The sequence below is a fragment of the Carya illinoinensis genome, chromosome 3, assembly GCF_018687715.1.
Source record: "Carya illinoinensis cultivar Pawnee chromosome 3, C.illinoinensisPawnee_v1, whole genome shotgun sequence".
Classification (NCBI taxonomy): Eukaryota; Viridiplantae; Streptophyta; class Magnoliopsida; order Fagales; family Juglandaceae; genus Carya; species Carya illinoinensis.
In genome coordinates this window covers 6,680,196-6,699,216 of record NC_056754.1, presented here as the reverse complement: position 1 = coordinate 6,699,216, position 19,021 = coordinate 6,680,196, and the positions used below count along the sequence as shown (strand labels likewise).

Sequence of the window (19,021 nt, the reverse complement as noted above, 5' to 3'; positions counted from 1 at the left end):
TGTCTTGCCCTTAAAAAAAGGTTTTTCCAAAATATATTATTAAATTATTTGAGATTATTTAGCATGTTTTATTTATGAATCAATTATTTAATGTCATGAAATATTAAAAAAATGATAATAAAAGAATATGATAAATATAATATTTTTAAAATTATTTGTATAAAAATTATATTTTACCACACTACATTACGCGAGGATAGAAAATAATAAAATGATCATGTTTCTATATTTTTAAAAGAAAAATGTAGTTACAAATACAACTGCGTATTAATATGTGCACTAATTTAATGTGATTGGTTAAAAAGTAAATTTTATTGAAAATATTGCTAATTTAAATTTTGAATATGAATTAATTAGAATTGGTACGCAAATTAGTACGAGACTTTATTTATACATAGCAAAACTCATTTTAAAAACATCCAATAGTTTTTTTATAAGATGATCTATCTTCTGTTTCAAATAAAAACTCTTAGGCTGGTTTGGATAGCGTGATAAAATAAAATGAGTTGAGATAATTTGTGAATAATAATGAGATTGTTGAGTTTAGATAAAATGATATAATTTTTAAAAATTGTGTATATGAATTCAAAAGTGAGATGAGATGATTTTAAAATATAAATCTAAATATGAACTTTTCAAAATTTAATAATGATGTCCCGAGCACGTGAATTAGTAGAGCCAAGCAATACATACAAAAGTGTCATATATATGTCGCTTGTTTCCTTGAAGGGAATGCCAATTAATGGTGTTAATGGATAAAGAAGATAAAATTATTTATTTTCTTTATCTAAAATAAATATTTAAATAAAGAAAATTTCTCCGTATGAATTGAGATTAACAATCTCTAAAACCAGACGCTCTTTAACGAAGTTTTGATAATTTAAAAGATAAGTAGTGAAAATATGTAGTTTTTCCTAAAGAGAATATATTGTTCACCCGACAGACGAAAGAGAAAATTACGTTCTGTTTTTGACTTTTTCAAAGGTGGCATCTGGAATTTAGAAACAATTTAAGTAGTACTGTAATTATGGCCGAACTTCAAATTGGTACCTTCATCGATTTGGAAAATATTCATGTGGCAGCTATCTGCCATGTCAACACAATAGAAGACGACGCATTACCATAAATATTTAAAAAAAAATTAAAATAATAAAATTAAGAAAAAAACTACAAATAAAAATGGAAAAGCTTAATAAAATATTTTAAAATAAAAAATCCAATAAAAAAATATTTGTTAAATAAGATACCTTAATTATATTTTACAATTATGAAGCATAATAACGCTCTATCAATTTGACTTATTTCTTTACGAATCAATCACTTCTTGTTCACCCAAAGGAAATTATTATGCTTATAAGTACCGTACAGTTTACATTATTAAGTGCATGTTTAGAATTACGGTAAAAAAATATAATTTATAATTTTAAAATTTATAATTTATAATTTAAATAATAAATTTTATAATTTAAAAATTATTTACTTTTTAATAAATATGTATCTAAAATGTTTTTATAATTGGTTATATTAATTTTTTAAAAATAAACCGTTATCTATATGAACTTTTTAATAAAAATTTTAATTTGATACTTAAAAAAAACATTTTCAACTTTTTTAGATAATTAAAATATTTTTTATAAATTTATCAAATATATAATTTTTTTCTTTAAAATAATTTTAAAATAATTAAAAATAGTTTTTAAACTTTTAATCTCAATTCTAAATGGATTCTAACTACCGAAAGTAATAATAACAACATAATGAAAGGACGGTAAATATGACCGTTTGAGGCAACCTGGGTCACTTCCTTGTCCTCAGTGATGCTGTTCCTTATTAGCCTGTTTCTACACTGTACGTGGGAGCCATTTTCGGAGTCCATGCTGTAATGTACCAACAAAATTGAAAAAGCTTGCAAACGGCTATCAGACCACAGATTGTCCGGGCCTTCTTCCCTTGTCCCTCCGCTGGGTACCTCTTTATATTATAATATCTCTATTTCCTTCAGAGCACTGCTCTTGATTGCTTCCCTGAAAAACCCCCATATATTGATTCCTTAGCCGTCATCAGATGGAGCAGAAAAACTTTCCACGTGATTTGTGGGCACCACACTCGTCTTTCTTCCTTACATCTCCCCCACCTTTACCCTCACTTATTTCTTTCTTCATTTAAGTGTTTTCCACTCTCATACTCTGACTTCCACTCTCTGTGTCTCGTCCTCTCTCGTTTTGTTGTTCGATTTCTTCAGATTCTCTGAACGCTAGCTTCTCTTGTTTTGAGGGTTCCCACTATAGAATCAATGGCAGTGCTTATTCTTCTTCTTTTGCTAGCAGCTTCTGCAGTTGCTGCTGAGGAAGGTGGCTTTCTTTTCTCTGACGCATGCGTTTTTTTTTTTTCTTGAATAATCTTCCTCTGTTAATAGTAAGTGATTTTGGTATTTTCTCTTTTGATTAGTTCCGATCTTAGATTTCACTTTAAAATTTTGGTGTCTCAGTCGCTTCTTAGAGGTTGTAAGGAATTTGACATTGTCTGCATGTGTTCTCTATGATGTCTTAGTCACCCCACCTTGCGTTAAGACTTTGGAGGATTTCATATCATATTAAGGGCATATAAATTGAAGTTATGGGCCAAAATAAGGAAAGAAAATGGTCTCTCTCTCTCTCTCTCTCTCTCTCTCTCTCTCTCTCTCTCTCTCTGTTTACCGAGCAAGTGTATCTTTGTAGGTAGTTTGTTTATTTATATATTTATCTATTTATTTTTTGTTCCAAAATAAGTCGTCTTGCCTATGAGGTTTGGTAGCTCATCATTAATAGTGAAATAAAGGAGGACATAAGGGCGTTGAGGAGTATTAAATGTTAACCGGAGCCATATTGTTGAATTATTTTTGTACTTTTATTATGAAGCAAGGGAGCTGCTTTAAGTATGTTTACAGAAATGTTTTAGCAGCAAAAGTATTTCACAAAAGTAAACTCACAACGTGAGGGGGTTTAATATGGTAGTTCATATTGTAAAGTTATATTTATTTTAAAGTAGATTTAACCTATGAGATGAAACCGCTTTTAGTTTTTTTTTTTTTTTTTTTTTTTTTGGGGCGGGGGGTGAAATCTATATGTGACTGTAGCATTATCTATGTTTATCCACTTATAAAAACAGATGGACTTATTAGTCTTGCGGTGAATGTGTGAATGATTACTTTTTATTCATTGTTATCTACTCTATATTCAAATTAAAGCAATAACACCAGTCTGAGAAGCCCTTAAGTTCTTAACAACTATAAAGGACTGGTTGTTCACCTTTGGAAACTTAGCTGCTTAGGTACTACTCAATACCAACAAGGTGAATGACATTCTATTCTGAGATTCTCAGCAACTTTATTATTAACACAACTGTGGTAGTACCAAGGAAACCACGAGGTAAACTTGGTTTGAAAAAACGCCTCTAACTTATGCTTGTCTGAGTAATACTGAACGTCCAGTTTCATTTATCGTGCTAGACTCACTCCTTGATGTTCAATTTCCTTAATAAATAAATGCCGTGAGATTGATCTTGCTAGTTTTTGTATTGAAAAGTGTTTCTCTAGCATACTTCTTATGTAGTTGGGTTGTGCCCCTTTGCATCCAACAAAGTCGTAAAAGTGAATAATTAATATAAGATTACTGCACCCAAATTCATAACCTTAAATTATTAGATTAAGGTAGTATCCAATTGTATTATATTAAGGTCTCTGGTCCATGTAACTTCTATACTCACTTGGACTTTCTTGCTTTCCTATCTTCCTAATAAGATGCCCCCTCTTGTAACTTGTACTTTTTATTCCTTCGGTTTTCATTTTTCTTGTGAAATTTTTATGGGACCCAACATAGGAATTACATGTCACGGCTAGATTATAGTTTGACAGTTTCCTTGGAACTGTCTACTGGGTTGTTTCTGAAAAAGTGGCTACAAAATTATGTAGGATCTTGTCCGGGCCAGTCTATTGGACTGAATGTTAAGTTATGTTCTTTTTCTCGCTTGCCAAATGTCCGGCCTATTGGTGCCTAAAAATCAATAGGCTTGAGAATTTACAGTTTTTTTAGCATATATACTCTGAAACGAGATGTTTTCCTTTTTTATTATAAATAATGAATTGTTTTTTTTAATGGAAACGATATGCATAGCCCATGTATAGGATGTATACATACTTATCAAAAATAAAAAATAAAAATGTACAGGATGTATACAATAATATGGGTTGGAGTTGTGGTATTTAATTCTGTTATGATCTTTTATCTAGATTTTTAACCCATAGCCAAAGGAGTCGCATGTTCTGTTGGATTTTGTGCTTACCGATCTTTGTTCTGAACCAAGTTGCGTGTGCTTTGCCAAAACATTTTAATTTTTTTAAATGTTCTTACTAATGCAGATACTTCAACATTTAGAAGTGCCTTAGTTCTCTCACCATCTAGGGGAAAAAAAAAAAAACAGAAGCAAACATTAATTTAACAGGTTGTTTGGTGCTAATTGTGGTGGTCAGTTCTCAGTACCAGAAAATCCACACATTTGTTGAGCATGAGGATACTTAAGTTTTAATTGATCCATACTAGTGCGCGAAGTTGAATATGTGGATATCATAACTTATTAGTACTATGGATATATAATAGTTAACTTGTTACTAAAAAAAACAAATTTCCCTCTCAACTGTTATATGTATTTGTTTCTATGCATGTTACTTGCTGCAACCTTTGATTTTGGTTCATTTTTGCAGATGCATTTATTGGTGTGAACATAGGAACAGACCTATCAGACATGCCACACCCAACTCAAGTGGTAGCCCTCCTCAAAGCCCAACAAATCCGACATGTCCGCCTATATAATGCCGACCGTGCCATGCTCATTGCACTTGCAAACACAGGCATCCGAGTCATGGTATCCGTCCCCAATGAACAGCTTCTTGGAATTGGCCAATCAAACTCCACTGCAGCTAACTGGGTCTCCCACAATGTCGTAGCACATTACCCAGCCACCAATATCACAGCAATATCTGTTGGTTCTGAGGTACTAACAGCGATTCCAAATGCCGCGACAGTCCTTGTCAGTGCCCTCAAGTTCATTCATTCCGCTCTCGTGGCATCCAACCTCGACCATCAAATTAAAGTTTCAACACCTCTCTCTTCCTCTATTATCCTTGATTCATTCCCTCCTTTCCAAGCCTTCTTTAATCGCACATGGAATCCAGTTTTGGTTCCCATGTTGAGTTTCTTGCAGTCTACTGGCTCGTTTTTCATGCTCAACATTTACCCTTATTATGACTATATGCAATCCAATGGCGTAATATCCCTAGATTATGCACTTTTCAAGCCTCTCCCTCCAACTAAAGAAGCTATTGATGCTAATACTCTTCTCCATTACTCTAATGTCTTTGATGCAATGGTTGATGCAGCATACTTTGCCATGGCTTTTCTAAATTTTACTAACATTCCTGTCATAGTGACAGAATCAGGCTGGCCCTCAAAAGGCGATTCTAATGAACCTGATGCAACAATAGAAAATGCCAACTCTTATAACAGCAATTTGATAAGGCATGTGCTGAACAAAACTGGAACTCCCAAGCACCCTGGAATTGCTGTTAGTACCTATATATATGAGCTCTATAATGAGGATATGAAAAGTGGACCAGTCTCAGAGAAGAGCTGGGGATTGTTCAATGCAAATGGGTCGCCAATTTACATCTTACACTTGACAGGATCGGGAGTGGTGTTAGCAAATGACACTACGAACCAAACTTACTGTACTGCAAGGGATGGTGCTGATCCGAAGATGCTTCAGGCTGCATTAGATTGGGCTTGTGGACCAGGCAAGGTGGATTGCTCACCTTTGTTGCAGGGAAAACCGTGCTACGAACCAGACAATGTGCTGGCACATGCAACTTATGCTTTTGACACTTACTATCATAAGATGGGGAAGGATTTGGGGTCATGTGACTTCAATGGGGTGGCTGCAATCACCACCACAAATCCAAGTAAGATCATAGTCGCACCTGTAAAGAAGGCAACATGTCTTTCTTTCATTTGATTCTCTTATTGGTATTTACTGGGTCTCAGGAGTGTGACGAATAATGCATTTGCAAGTTTTAACAGTGTTGTTGGTTCAATGATGCAGGTCATGGTTCTTGTATGTTTCCAGGAAGGTAAAATTCTAATTTCTTGATGACCAACCCTTGACATCTTTTTAAGTTGATTATAGTAATGAGATTTAAGACAACAATAAAGAAATTTGTGTAGAGCAATGTGCTAGATGATAAATTAATATGTTCTGTTTGTTACATATGTCCATGCAGTGTTGGCAAGGATAGCTCCCTGGTAAATATCACAGCTCCATCCATGAATTCCACAAGTTCGGACTCTTCAGGCTGCAATATTTACGGTGCTGGTTTACCAAGTATCTTCATCGTTATCAGAGTTTTAATATTGAGTGTTGTATTCTTGTAAATGGTGGTATGGGATGGAGTCTGTCACTTAAAAGTTTCGATGTAGATGGTGATTGGAGATCGTTCAGGGAGTGGATTTTGATCAATTCAATCTTGTACAAAGTAAGCTCTATGGCCTGGAATGTAATGTCCTGCATCTATGTTGTTATTATTTGCCAGTGAATTATGCTTTATCCCCTCTCTCTCAATCTTCGTGATATGACCACCATTATCCCTCTTATATGGCAAGCATACACGTTCCTCCTAAAACATTGCTTCAACTGCTTCATCTTTTCTTAGTTTATCTTATGAACTGCTGACTCCTGTGAATGATCTCAATCGTGAGTCTTTTATTTCTATAAATCCATAGCGTTCTAATCTATTTCGGAGAGAATTGCATTCTCAATCAATCCCAAAGATAGAACCGTATTACTCTTGTATAATTGGTGACTTATTAGTACAAACGAGTTGCATTGAGGCGGGAGCTCATTCATGCTAAGTTTTTATTTTTTATTTTTTTCACAATTGTTTTAAAGGAAAATCTTATTTGCAAGTTAACTGTAAAATATTTTACACCGCATGATTTGATATGAATTTTATAAATTAAATCTTATCAATATCTGATAATCTGTTTCAAAATTGAAAGCATAACCAATTCAAATATCCATATTTAATTTGTTGAGTATCCAATATCCATATAAAATTTTAAAATATCAATTTAGAATTTTTATAATTGCAATTATCACGAATGGAAGTATTAGGACTAGAGTGCCCCTTCGAAACGGATGCGGTGCCAAGGAAGGATTTACACCACCGATACGTTATATTCTGTGTTATTAAAAATAAAAAATAAATTACTTATCATTTCTAGCTCCTATATTTATTTTTATTTTTTATTTTTTATTTTTTATTTTTTATTTTTTTAACAGGTATGTAACGTGAAGATAATAAATAGAATATCTCTTCAAAATAAATCAGGCACAAAAGATTAATTTAAATAGTCATCTGTCTTTCACCAAAACCGAAGTTGCCCATGAATCATGATCACCAAACTAGATGTTCTCTCTTGTCAACCGTATACACAACCAAGTTTGTTTGTGGATATTTGGTTTTGTTCAAGAGAGACAAAAGAGGGTGATGATGAGTATGTGACTTCAATGGAAGACATAAATGAATATGTACTTCTAATTTGCAAATTTTTAACCTTAATAAATAGATTTATGAAGAGTGCTAACACAGAGTATAAGGTTGCGTTTGATTATCAAATTCATCTTATTTAATCATTATAATTTTTTAACTTTTAACATAAAATATAATAAACAATTCAATTTTTTCAAATATCAAAATAATAATAATTTTTAAAAATAATATTTTATTTAATTTTCAACTTTCATACCAATTTATCTCAATTCAATTCATTATCCAAATCGACCCAACCAACTCGACCTCATTGAAGCAGTTTGTATTTTGTCTTATGGCCTAAGGCCACGGTAGTCAATCAGAGAAACCCCCCCACCTCTTGATACTCTGGCTCTAAACAACACACTAGAAAGAACATTACTAGCAATGGTTGCCATCTCCCTCACCATCTCATTTTTCTTCTCTCTGAAAAATAAATAAGATTCAATAGATAAGAGGAAGTGAGAGAGAATTGGACTGTCAATGAACCAACTTGATGAAAATATATCGTTTTTGTTCAAGTTTAGATTGTTCCATTCTGCTAGACCCAGCGGTGGTTTCTTGGAATGTGAGATCGAATGTGAAACCGGAGGTGTCATTGGCCGTTGTGGCAGCAACCTCGATGACTCTTAGAAGCACATAGAAAGTTGGATTAAATTTGGACAATTATAGTGTGGCATGGAAATTATGTTAATTGCTTATGTGTCACCGATTCATTGGTGGCTGTAAAGTGGAAAAGGCCACCGTATCCGGTTAGAAGGTTTTCTTTTGGACGCTGTTAGTGTGCCGCATAGTGCTCCTGAGTATTAGTATTAATTTATTCGTCTTTATCTTCATCTTTAAATTTAAATAATATAATTTTAAATTTATCTATATTAACTTATACATATCTAAATTTTTATATAATTATAAATAGTGATTCTTCAAGTTTGAATAATCACTTTTAACTCTCCAAATATTATTTTTAATATTTTTTCTCTCTCATATCCATTAAAATCAACTCTATAAAATTTGTATTAAGATGATTTTGATATATGAAATTTATATTAAGTTGATAATGATACAAAGTGTTTTTTAGTATATATTAATATTTATTGATAAAATTAAATATTTTGACATATAAAATTAGTAATATTTAGATATATAAAATTGATATTTTTGAGCACATGAGATTAATTATAAAATATATAAAAAATAATAATTTTAAGAAAAAAATAATAATATTTTTTTATTATTTGATTTAAAGATACATAATTTAACGTGAGAGTTTTTCTTGATATACAGAATTAATCTTCAAAATATGTAAATTTAAAAATGCATATGGAGAAACTTATATTAGTGCTTAGTGCAAATAATATTGTACTTTTTTAATTTTTTTTCTTTTAAATATTTTTAAATAATTATTTTTAAAAAAAATACCAACATACTAATAATTAATTTTTTAATCTTTAAATAAAAAAACTAAAAATAATAGAAAAAACCACCGAACATACTATTATACTCTTTTTCTCTCGTGACTAACATAATGGTATTATGTTATGTTTAGGTCTCGTTTGTTTTCAGAAGTGAGATAAACTAAATAAAATATTATTAAAATATATTATTTTTATATTAAGATTTTAAAAAGTTATATTAAAATTTGAAAATATTAAATTATTTATTTTATTTTATATAAAAATTTAAAAAAATTATAAAATTGCCCAAACTGCGGGTTGCAAGTTTGCAACTGGTGCACTGACCGTGTAATTTTGGGGAACATTGTGGTCAGGCTATTAGCTCATTTCACAAACCCTAGTTTCCCATCTATATAAATTAACTGCGATCATCCCGTTGGCAACAGTCGTTCCATTTGATTCCAAATTCCTATCTTTTCAGATCGCAGCCTTTACTCTCACACAACACTGTTTTTCCTTGAATTCCTGCAAAATTTTGTTTGCCTTGCGGTTTCTAATATTCATTCCGAGAGAGGCATCTATGCTATGATTACCTGTGCTTAATCGATAGCAACAGGGGATATGAAGCGATGCGAAATCAAAATTTCCGGGTACCTATGGACTGGCAGATTCTTTATTCTTGGTGGATTCTGACTATTTCTCGTAGGTTTCACACCCTCTCATCTTCTAAACACCGATCCGTCTCAGAAATCGCCAATTATTTTCTCAAATTTGTTTTACCCGAGTTTGTGTCTGAGTGCTCAATGATGATTGATTTTGCTTTAACCACACCGAAGAGAGGCTGAGTCTGGTTTCGATTTTGGGTATAAGCCAAGGGAAGAACTTTTTGTGCTTGGTGGGTGCCTGATGACTCTCTTATCTATGACTAGGAGGTTAATGCCCCTTTTTATAGAGAAAAGAGGAAGGCTTTATCAAGCATTTGAAGTATCTTTGGCTTGGATCGAAGAGGGTTACCTGCTCCAAGTTCTCTCATGTGGAAAACCATGGCCTTTTATCTGAGAGCAACCACAATTCTTTTTACTTCAATAGATCTGTATCTTGAATTTCTTGGGTTGATTATGCGCGAATCATTCTCTAGTTAAATGCACGGTAGAGTTCTGTCTCAGAATGAAGATCCCTATTTTTTTTTTTTTTTGGCTTTCAATTTTATGTTTTATTGGCTTTACGTGAGAAGGAAACCATGATTTTTCTTGAAGAACCATATGTTTCTTCTTCTTTTTGTCATTTTTCAATTCACAAGAATGGTCATGAATATTTCTTGATTCCTTGTATTTGAATCTAGATTTTGTACACCTCTACATTTTGAGTAAAGAGCTAAAAACTTTATATATCATTCGTGCTGTATCTGGTCAAGTTACTTTTTGTATCGGCATGATAATGCAATTACCTTGTTGTAATTAACGCACGAAAGAGATTTTGCAGGGTCAACAGAGTGCTAAGATATGCCAAATGCCATCTAGGCATTTTATGTCAAATACCATCTAGGCATTCAGGAATTTTAGTTAGAGTTTTGCTACTCATAAGCCCATACACCACACACCACATAATTTTTTTATTTTTTTATTTTTTAAATTTATTTTTTAAATTTTATTTAGTTTTATTCTTTTTAAAATAATAAAATTCTTCTATTAATCATTCATATACTATACATTTGGTAAGAGAAAAAAATTAAAAAAATAATAAAAAGAGTGGTGTGTGGTGTATGAGACTTATGAATAGAATTTTTCTTTTAGTTAGCTTAATCCCATTTGCTGAGCTAACACTGTTACTGCTCAGAATTTAAGCATTTCGATATTATCTGAGAAGCTTGAGTTATAGCTAGTCATATGTTTGAATAAAAGATATATATATATATATTAGCTCTCTCTGCATTAAGGGCATGGAGCTCTATAATTCATTTAGTGTTATTTCATTTATATTGAGATACAAATCAGGGCAACGGAGCCGGTGCAGGGGAGAGAGCAGCAGAAAATAGGCTGGAAAAAAGCTTTTCGGCAAGCACTGCGTTTGCTTTGTCCGTGGGATGGAATGCATCCCAGAATACATATTCACTGCGATTGCTGCACATCTTGGAGTTAGGCAAGCATAGCCCCCCGATGTTCGAGTCAACCTTGCAACACGATGTATTGGAAATCTTAAATCCTGCATGAGAAACAGGGTCAATTTCAAGACATTGTTTTGTTTATACCTAGTTGATTATTCTGAATTGAGGCTTTTGGGTTTACCATATGTGGTGGGATTATCGATCAAATCCAGAACTGCTGGATATGTATCTGCAAATATTAGTTTTGCATTTGGGAGGCGCCCGTTTAGAGAGGCTACTAGGTTTTGTGCTTTGTAGTTGAATTCCTGAATCCATTGATTTACTCTCGTTAAGCATTGGCCTTTCTTTGATTTTACCCTCTGAGAGGGAATGCAGCCGAGTGGGCCAAGATCATGAATGATCATCTTTCGCGCACCGAGTTGATACAGTCTCTAGCATTTGTAAAACCCGAATCATCACATTTTAGGAACAAATATAGAGTCAGAGAGTGTAAACTTTCTTACAGATAATTGTAGGTCAAAGGTGGAGATCAATAGTTCCATAAATTCGTCATGCGTGTACTGCTGACCGTCTTGTAAAAAGGGTTGCAAGAAATTGTTGACATAATCATTGCTTCCTACAAAAATAAACACAGAAACAAGTAAGCATGGAAGATCATGTCTTTTCTACCAATAATTTCGGAAAAAGTAGCCAAGTAGGGGATTTTCTTGATGGGCCAACGGTCGGGTATTTGATGCTTTTTGTGAGAATGAATTTGAAAATGCCAACATGGGAGACTTCAAGTACCGATTCCAATGAAGTACGTGGCTTCATTGCAAAGCTTGTTGGCAGCCACTTCTCCTATTTTAGACTTGATTTTCTGCGTCGTCGTTGCGAAGTTATTTATTTGATCATCGAAGGACAATCTCTGTATCTACCGCACCCGTAATAGATCGAGAAGAGGAAAAGTTGAGAGAGATTATCAGTAATGTATGTACTAGTGCTTGAATCCAACTGAAAAGCAAAATAAATTGGATGTGTTATTACAAAATAAAGTCCAGTGTCATTGAGAATTCCGGCTCCACCGGATGCATAATTCACCCCTTTAAGGAGAGCATCATCGTTTTGTGACAAAGACAGATAAGGTGGTGGTGATGAAATCCCAAGCTTTTCCGCTGCAAGTTTATGACAAAAAGAGTTTTGCTTTAACCATGAAAACAATTAATCAGAACACAACAAAGATAATAATAAAAGTTTAAGATAAATAAAGTACATATAATGTCACCAATTGTCCTCCCATTTGTGAATCTTCCGGTGGCCTGCCCACCAGCGTAGTCAACACCATACCAAGGGTAATTTGATTTTGCAAGTGAATATTGCATATAATTGTTGTTTCCAACTTCTGTTAAGGAGTCACCAAAGACAAATGTCACTAGTGCATCTGCGGATGAGGCGGACGTTGCAGCTGCCAAGATCAATGCGGCAAAAGCCAGCCCTGGTAATTGTAATGCTATGGCCATTTCCTCTTACTTGTGAGGTTCTAAAAGGAGAGGCCCTTTTGTGAAAATGATTTCATATATTTTCCAATTCTAGGCAGTGACACAGAATTTATAGTATGGTTTAGAAACAGTACAGGATCACTGTTTTAGGTCAATACCAATTCTCCAAGTTTGCACATATTAGGTGATTATTTTCAAAACCATCGAAGATGCAAAGCGGTGTGGTGTGAGCCTTATTTTCCATTTTGTTCAGTGCAGCTTCTTGGAAATTTCAGGATTTAAGTGGTCTCTCTTTCTAGGCGTTGGCCAACTCACCTCGTTAAGTCAGCATGGTTAGCTTTGTTAGGTGCCGGTAACCTTTGGCTAATAGCTAGCCTAAGACAAGAGGCAATAAAGCAGAGCTAGTGAAGGGAGACCAAAAGCAGGAGCTTTTTAAGCGCGCTCTGAAACAAAGGAGGCAGATTCGTGAATGAAGTGAGATCTTGGAACAAGGGCAGTGGTTGGGTCTAGGAGAAAATGGGAGGAAAGTGGCTTAGGAATGAAAATAGGTTTTTCTACTTAATTCTATTTCTGTTACGCTTCCTCTGCTCTTCCTTTGATTATATACCAAATCACCTACCTGTATCAGTTGATTCTTCCGATTCTCAGAAAGTGAGGCCTCGTACAGATTGCTTTCATAAAGCATTAATGTCCTTCTTTTCAAAATTCTCCTTCTTCCTTCCTTATTTGAGGATTCAGCCCTGGTTGATAGTTTGTTTCAGTTGGAGGGCAGAGATGAGGTTTTTAAATAAACCAATTCCTAGCTTTGTTAGGTTTTGCCATTGGCGTGAAAATGGCAATGATCTTTACTGCTACTGTGCTGCGATCAATGACTTCAAGCTCCTCAACAGGCAAAACAGAAGCACGTGCATGTTCAGTTCATCCTCTATTTTCTTTTTCTTTTTCTATTTTTATAACCAAATGATGCATTAAAAGCAAGTCAGGAAGATGCTGTGGCGCTCCATACATAAAACAAAATTTACAGCATCATGGATAAATAATGCATTTTAACTATAATTTTTTTGTAATAAAGATAATTTATAATCCAATGTATTACGTTAAATCAATTCAATTTGTAAACTTATTTTTGTAAAATTTATTTATAATTAAAGTATTTTTCTTTAATATAATATTTCTAAAAATCTTATTATATTTGAAAACTAATGTTAGATATAGTCATGTGTTATAATTTTTTTTTAAAAAAAAGAGTAAGATTCATCATTGAGAAATTAATTTTTTTAAGTGAATTTTATATTTATTTATTTTTTTAAAAGAAGTATATGACGCTTGTGGACACTATAACTATAAATATCATTTCTCTATTTGAATATAATGTTGAGGATTTTAGTGATAGGCTGGAAAATAAATTATGAACTATTCAATTTGTCATGTCTCCACAATGGGAATATAAATAAATAAATATGATCCTTAAATTAATAAAAAATTAAATAAAAATAATGTGATACAATTTTGATTATCAACTCTAAATAGGTATAAATTATAAAGAAAAATCTCAAAGTGGGTATAAATTATAAAGAAAATACTAGTTTGATACTAAAATGAAAATTTTGATATTTAGATTATTTTATGCCAAAAAGAGTAATTAATTTGAAGGGTAAAAATATATTATATTTTCTAAAATATTTATAATTCTCTTTTTATCTTTCTAAAATATTTGTTAAGATTAGCTTTCCGTGTGCGCGTGTGACAATTTACACGTAGAATAAAATTACCCAAAAAAACTTAAAAAAAAAAGTAGAGAGGAGACGAGGACTTTTAACTTTTCCAAGCCGGGTTTGGGTACACTATTCTCACATGACTCGTCTGACAGGCTTTTATTCTTACCTTTGATTTTTCATAACAACTACGCGAATGATGGTGCAGATCAAGAGTGTGCCGTCAAATTAGCAGTGCTTAATCCTTATTCCTTGCAACTAGTGCCTGCAGAGTGACGAGTGATTAGTTGAGAGAGAGAGAGAGGGCGAGACTTAGGGCCTAAGTTTAGTTATCTGTCAGAGATTTATAAGAAAAACCCTCTCCTCGACGGTCCGCGAGTTTTCTGCATTCGCAAACTCTGGTGGTGAGATTAACGTTCTTTTCGATAACTGGTTAGTATTCTGATTCGATTTCTCTACGATTTTGTGTCCATAATTGTTATGTAGTGATCTGTGTGTGTAATCCTCGTTGCTTTTGATAATAGGCACAGCTTCTGTTACTCGATTTTAGCAGTAAATAAGGGTTCTCTTGGTTTTTGGGGCGGTAATAGTCTTTGCCATCCTAACTGGGGTTTTCTATATAAGATGACGTGATAGTTTTGGATTTTTAATTTCCATTTGGTTCAAAGCAATAGCAATAGCAATGGTGTGGTAGTGTGCAGTGCTAATTGTAACCGTAGCTGTTATGATAATTTGTTAATTTTTTTTCTTTTGTTGTCTTTTGCAGTTTTTATTCCTTACACTGCACTTTGATTCACGTACAGGAACTTGAATTTGATTGAGGGGGAAGGTGCGTTGTAATATTTTGGGTATTGATTAATCGGGCTAATTGGATTGAGCGAGTCTTTTGAAGGATAATTCAACAGATATGGCAATGATAACCGATGGACAGAGGCACAAAAATGGTTTTGAGGACAATGGAATAGAGTGTAGGCCATGGTCTGATCTTCCCATTGATATTTTAGATATAATTGCCAGAAAACTTGATATTGTTGACCATGTGTCATTTCGTGCTGCCTGTAAGAATTGGCGAGAAATTCAGGGGCTTCCACTTGTCAATGCACCATGGATGATGGGACACCGTTGGGATGTGGACGAAAATGACGAAAATGTCTACAGTTTATGCAGCTTCTCCCTCCTAACTGCCAAATGGAATCATGTTACCCGTAACAAATTTGAGAGAGAAGGGTTTAGGGATTTATATGGTGCGGCCATATGTGCCTCAAAACATGGCTGGTTGCTTCTACAGAAATCTAACTTGTCGTTCTTCTACAATCCTTATACCAACAGTATAATCAAACTACCCGATCTTAACTTGAGCTTCAATCGAACTACATTCTCCTCTGTTCCATCTTCTCCCGATTGTTTTTGCTTTGCAATACAAAGTTCCAAAGACAGTCTAAAAATCTACATACACGTCTGTCAGCCTAGCGACCATAAATGGACAACATTTGAGTTAGATGGTATTAGGAAGGCAGTTGAGGACGTGGTTTACTGTAATGGAACTTTTTATTGTGTCTTTAGTGGAGGAGTGTTGGGGGGCTTTGATCTTGCAAGCCGTGAATGGAGTTTTCTGAATATATTATCAATTCCCGAGGCCTCATTTTGGTCTAGGGCTCATATGATGGAGTCTCATGGGCAGCTCTGGTTGGTGTGTCCTTCTAACTGCTTTGAAGTTTTTAAATTCAACTGGTTATCCCAGCTTTGGGTGAAGACACATACATTGGGATGTCGAGCTTTATTTCTCGGCTGTACCTCATTCTTGGTTTCAGCAGAAGGAGAAACTTCCAGTTTTGCTGATAAGATTTATTATCATTCTGATTATGTCAGTTCCTATTATTCAATGGAGACTAAACAGAGTTATCGATGTGAGTCTACTCCACCTCGACTGGGGACTCAGAGAATTTGGATTCAGCCTCCTGAGCAGGTCTAGAGCCATTTAGCTGTCTTTCTGCGCTTGCGCTATGAAATATTCCGCTGTTTAGTATTTGAATAATGCGCTTTGGGCACTTGTTTGAGTTTTGGTGCTATGAAGTTATAGGATTTATTGCTCTTGCCTCCAGTAACAAGTGCCTGAATTACAAAGCAGTTTTGTTTTTTGATTAGTACAAAGTTGGGAAATTTAACTGCATCATTGTAATGATATGACCTTGCTAGAATATTTACTAGTCCTTAGATGTTTATAATTTATTTTTTCATCTTTTGAAGTTACATCATATGCATGTTTATGGTTTTGTATTTTCCTCTTCTGAAGATGCCATGTCCATGTGATGATAAAACGCTGGTCCCCGCTGAAAGGAAAGATATTTCCTTTTAACATTATCTCTGGTACTGAATAATGCTGACAGTGATATTTTTCTGATACCCGTTCTTTTAGAATTTTCTACTAATCTGATCAAACATGGTTGTTGTCTAATTGGAAAAAATGTGCATAAATGTTAAATTATTATTTACATGAAACAGTAGACTCGTTTTAAGGATCTTTTATATGTTTTAATTTTAGAAACCTTGAATGTTAGAGCGGGTTCATGGGGTCGTGAGGCACTGAGGCCGGGATGTTTCTCTACAACTGGATTAGCCGAAAGATTACTGGTTCTAACCCAGAAATAGAATAAGTTACAATGGACAGTTAAATATAATGAGTAGAAAAGAATACACGATGGTTCTTTATCTGTGGGTCAAATTGTTGGTACATTAAGTTATTTGCTTGCATTACACTTTTGGAATAGAGAACTATAAATTTAAGATTCGTAGATGAAGAGTTTATACATACTATCCTGTGGGGTTTGTAATCGGTCTGTCATGATCGTTTTCATTGTTCTTCTATCAAATATATTTTGAGAATGTGTTTCCTAGTTGTCTAGTACTGATTGCTTGGAAAGCAACATACTGCTGTTGGAGTTAACCTTCTTTTTTTTAGCTCATCTTGGTATACTGGCCTACTGGATGCTTCTTTTGTTCCACACTTCCACCAAGTTGTGATGATCAATATGGAGCATGCTTATACTACAAATTTTAGAAGATAAAACACATTACACACAACTCCTAACCCATGCTATAAACTTTTTAAGAGATCTTTAGCATTAGTTCCTTGTCACAAGATCAAATCAATTATTGTTTGTAATGTGTTCAGGCCATTCACTTGGGACAAAATGCCCGTCTGTTATCAGTTGTCATTCACAAATGGCCAATGGCTAAAAATTGGGTGTCACCTGGCACAGATATGACTAACTTAGGCGATAACCTCAACACCATGTTAGAGCATTGGCAATGGGTTCTTCATCTTCATTTTTATTTTTAAATATGAAAAATATGTCCTTAAAATCATCCACATTGGTTATTCATCTCTAAAATTATAAATAACTAGTTACAGTCTTTATTCAAACATAAAGAACACATTTTCATTCTTCAAATAATATTTTTATTATTTTTCCTCTCTCCATCCCGAACGGCTTTCTCTTTTCTCTCTTTTTCTCTCTTTTCTTTTTTCTCTTCTCCCTCTCTCTTCTCCTCTTCTTTCTCCATCCCCAAACGCCTCCATCCAGGAACGCTCTCTCTTCTTCTCTTTTCTCTTCTCTCTCCATTGCTGAACGCTCTCTATCCCCGAACCGCTCTCTTGTTCTCTTCTTCTCTCTCCATCTGAACAGCTCTCTCTTCTTCTCTTCGACACTCATTTCACAATTTTCACCCCTCTCTCTTGTTGCTCTGTTTTCTCTCTTGGACGCCCACAATTTTCTAGTGGTTTCTTCATCAACGGCGGCCTCGTCTCTTGCCCAAAAGGTGATTTCGTGTAACCCATTTGTGAATTTGGTTGCAGAATTTTTTCGTGTGTTATTTGGCCTAATTAGAATTTTTTAAGGTTTTTTTTTTTTATGTGATTTTTTTGGGGATTTTTGGGAAATCCACATTTCTGGAGATTTTTTTTCTGGGTAAATGATTGTAATAACGTTAATGTTGGGGACAACAGCTTGTGGAAGGAAAACTCACGTATAGGCATAAATAACACAAGAAAAATAAAAACATGGAAAAAGAGAATAAATGAGGAACGTACCACCCTCAGCTTAGGAATTTTAAGGAAAAAAATAATAATAATATTTTTTTATTATTTGGTCAAAAAATACATAATCCAATGTAGGAATTTTTCTTCATATTCAAAATTAATCTTCAAAAGATATAATTTTATATATGAAGATAAAGAAACTATTGCCAGTTAAGCTGTACAAGTCCTAGCTATCAAAACTTCAAAGTCTGATATACCAGGTAACTTTTTTATAATGCCCCTTTGTGCTCCTGTTGCTCTAAAAATGGTAAAATCTTGGGCACAAGAAGAATAGGTTTGATCCTAATGCTCCTTTTAACTCTAGCAACTGCAACAATGGTAATATCTTAGGCACGACAAGATTACATCGAGGATCGATCCGTATCATCTATGACTTGGGTTCTAATTTCTCTATTTTTTGAAGAACACCGAGTTGGGTTCTTGTTGTACAAATATATATAATCCTTGTATATCCCTAGCAATGCAATAACAACAGATGTTACACATGAGCTTGGAACGACAATATTCTGATCAGTCGTTGACTATGGTAAAATCGGACAAAATAAACTTATAATATCAATCGGAAGATGGAATCATTTTATGTACGAAACCAGACCTGTCAAGTTGTAGATTA

The 19,021-nt window shown here is 33.8% G+C and overlaps 3 protein-coding genes and 1 long non-coding RNA gene across 9 annotated transcripts; 3 read left to right on the top strand and 1 right to left on the bottom strand.

Moving 5' to 3' along the window:
- Nucleotides 1–1,904: 1,904 nt before the first annotated feature.
- Nucleotides 1,905–6,633, top strand: LOC122302903 (glucan endo-1,3-beta-glucosidase 2-like). Of its 2 annotated transcripts, XM_043114368.1 has the most exons (4): nucleotides 1,911–2,351; nucleotides 4,739–5,992; nucleotides 6,133–6,160; nucleotides 6,311–6,633. In XM_043114368.1, exons 1-4 carry the CDS (start codon nucleotides 2,294–2,296, stop codon nucleotides 6,459–6,461), a joined length of 1,491 nt encoding a protein of 496 aa, XP_042970302.1. In that variant the 5' UTR covers nucleotides 1,911–2,293; the 3' UTR covers nucleotides 6,462–6,633. The 2 variants fall into 2 exon arrangements, with proteins under 2 accessions (XP_042970303.1, XP_042970302.1); XM_043114369.1 differs by lacking the exon at nucleotides 6,133–6,160 and having other exon boundaries at nucleotides 1,905–2,351.
- A 2,707-nt stretch (nucleotides 6,634–9,340) lies between these two features.
- Nucleotides 9,341–11,451, top strand: LOC122302902. Of its 2 annotated transcripts, none has more exons than XR_006240540.1 (2): nucleotides 9,341–10,161; nucleotides 11,007–11,451. It is a non-coding gene; the product is annotated as an uncharacterized LOC122302902 (long non-coding RNA). The 2 variants fall into 2 exon arrangements; XR_006240541.1 differs by having other exon boundaries at nucleotides 10,996–11,451.
- LOC122302901 (GDSL esterase/lipase At5g37690) lies at nucleotides 10,902–12,680 on the bottom strand. 3 transcript variants are annotated; one of them, XM_043114367.1, is made up of 6 exons: nucleotides 12,369–12,680; nucleotides 12,143–12,270; nucleotides 11,903–12,029; nucleotides 11,620–11,732; nucleotides 11,298–11,520; nucleotides 10,902–11,214 (listed from the first exon to the last, which is right to left on the bottom strand). In XM_043114367.1, the coding sequence occupies exons 1-6, from the start codon at nucleotides 12,613–12,615 to the stop codon at nucleotides 11,003–11,005; spliced, it is 1,050 nt and encodes a 349-aa protein (XP_042970301.1). In that variant the 5' UTR covers nucleotides 12,616–12,680; the 3' UTR covers nucleotides 10,902–11,002. The 3 variants fall into 3 exon arrangements, with proteins under 3 accessions (XP_042970301.1, XP_042970300.1, XP_042970299.1); XM_043114366.1 differs by having other exon boundaries at nucleotides 11,298–11,547; nucleotides 11,903–12,023; XM_043114365.1 differs by having other exon boundaries at nucleotides 11,298–11,547; nucleotides 12,369–12,678.
- A 1,756-nt stretch (nucleotides 12,681–14,436) lies between these two features.
- On the top strand, nucleotides 14,437–16,559 carry LOC122302899 (F-box/kelch-repeat protein At1g57790-like). Of its 2 annotated transcripts, none has more exons than XM_043114361.1 (2): nucleotides 14,437–14,741; nucleotides 15,076–16,559. In XM_043114361.1, the coding sequence occupies exon 2, from the start codon at nucleotides 15,217–15,219 to the stop codon at nucleotides 16,279–16,281; it is 1,065 nt and encodes a 354-aa protein (XP_042970295.1). In that variant the 5' UTR covers nucleotides 14,437–14,741; nucleotides 15,076–15,216; the 3' UTR covers nucleotides 16,282–16,559. The 2 variants fall into 2 exon arrangements, with proteins under 2 accessions (XP_042970295.1, XP_042970294.1); XM_043114360.1 differs by having other exon boundaries at nucleotides 14,438–14,741; nucleotides 15,113–16,559.
- The last annotated feature ends 2,462 nt before the right edge of the window (nucleotides 16,560–19,021 follow it).

Excerpts from the sequence above, each read along its gene's own strand:
- LOC122302903 (XM_043114368.1), top strand. The coding sequence starts at position 2,294 with ATGGCAGTGCTTATTCTTCTTCTTTTGCTAGCAGCTTCTGCAGTTGCT. Across the intron at positions 2,352-4,738 it reads TGCAGTTGCTGCTGAGGAAG|ATGCATTTATTGGTGTGAAC; the intron begins GTGGCTTTCTTT and ends TCATTTTTGCAG. Across the intron at positions 5,993-6,132 it reads AATCACCACCACAAATCCAA|GTCATGGTTCTTGTATGTTT; the intron begins GTAAGATCATAG and ends TCAATGATGCAG.
- LOC122302901 (XM_043114365.1), bottom strand. The coding sequence starts at position 12,615 with ATGGCCATAGCATTACAATTACCAGGGCTGGCTTTTGCCGCATTGATC. Across the intron at positions 11,733-11,902 it reads CACGTACTTCATTGGAATCG|GAAGCAATGATTATGTCAAC; the intron begins GTACTTGAAGTC and ends TTATTTTTGTAG. Across the intron at positions 11,548-11,619 it reads CCTTTGACCTACAATTATCT|AGACTGTATCAACTCGGTGC; the intron begins GTAAGAAAGTTT and ends TACAAATGCTAG.
- LOC122302899 (XM_043114361.1), top strand. The coding sequence starts at position 15,217 with ATGGCAATGATAACCGATGGACAGAGGCACAAAAATGGTTTTGAGGAC.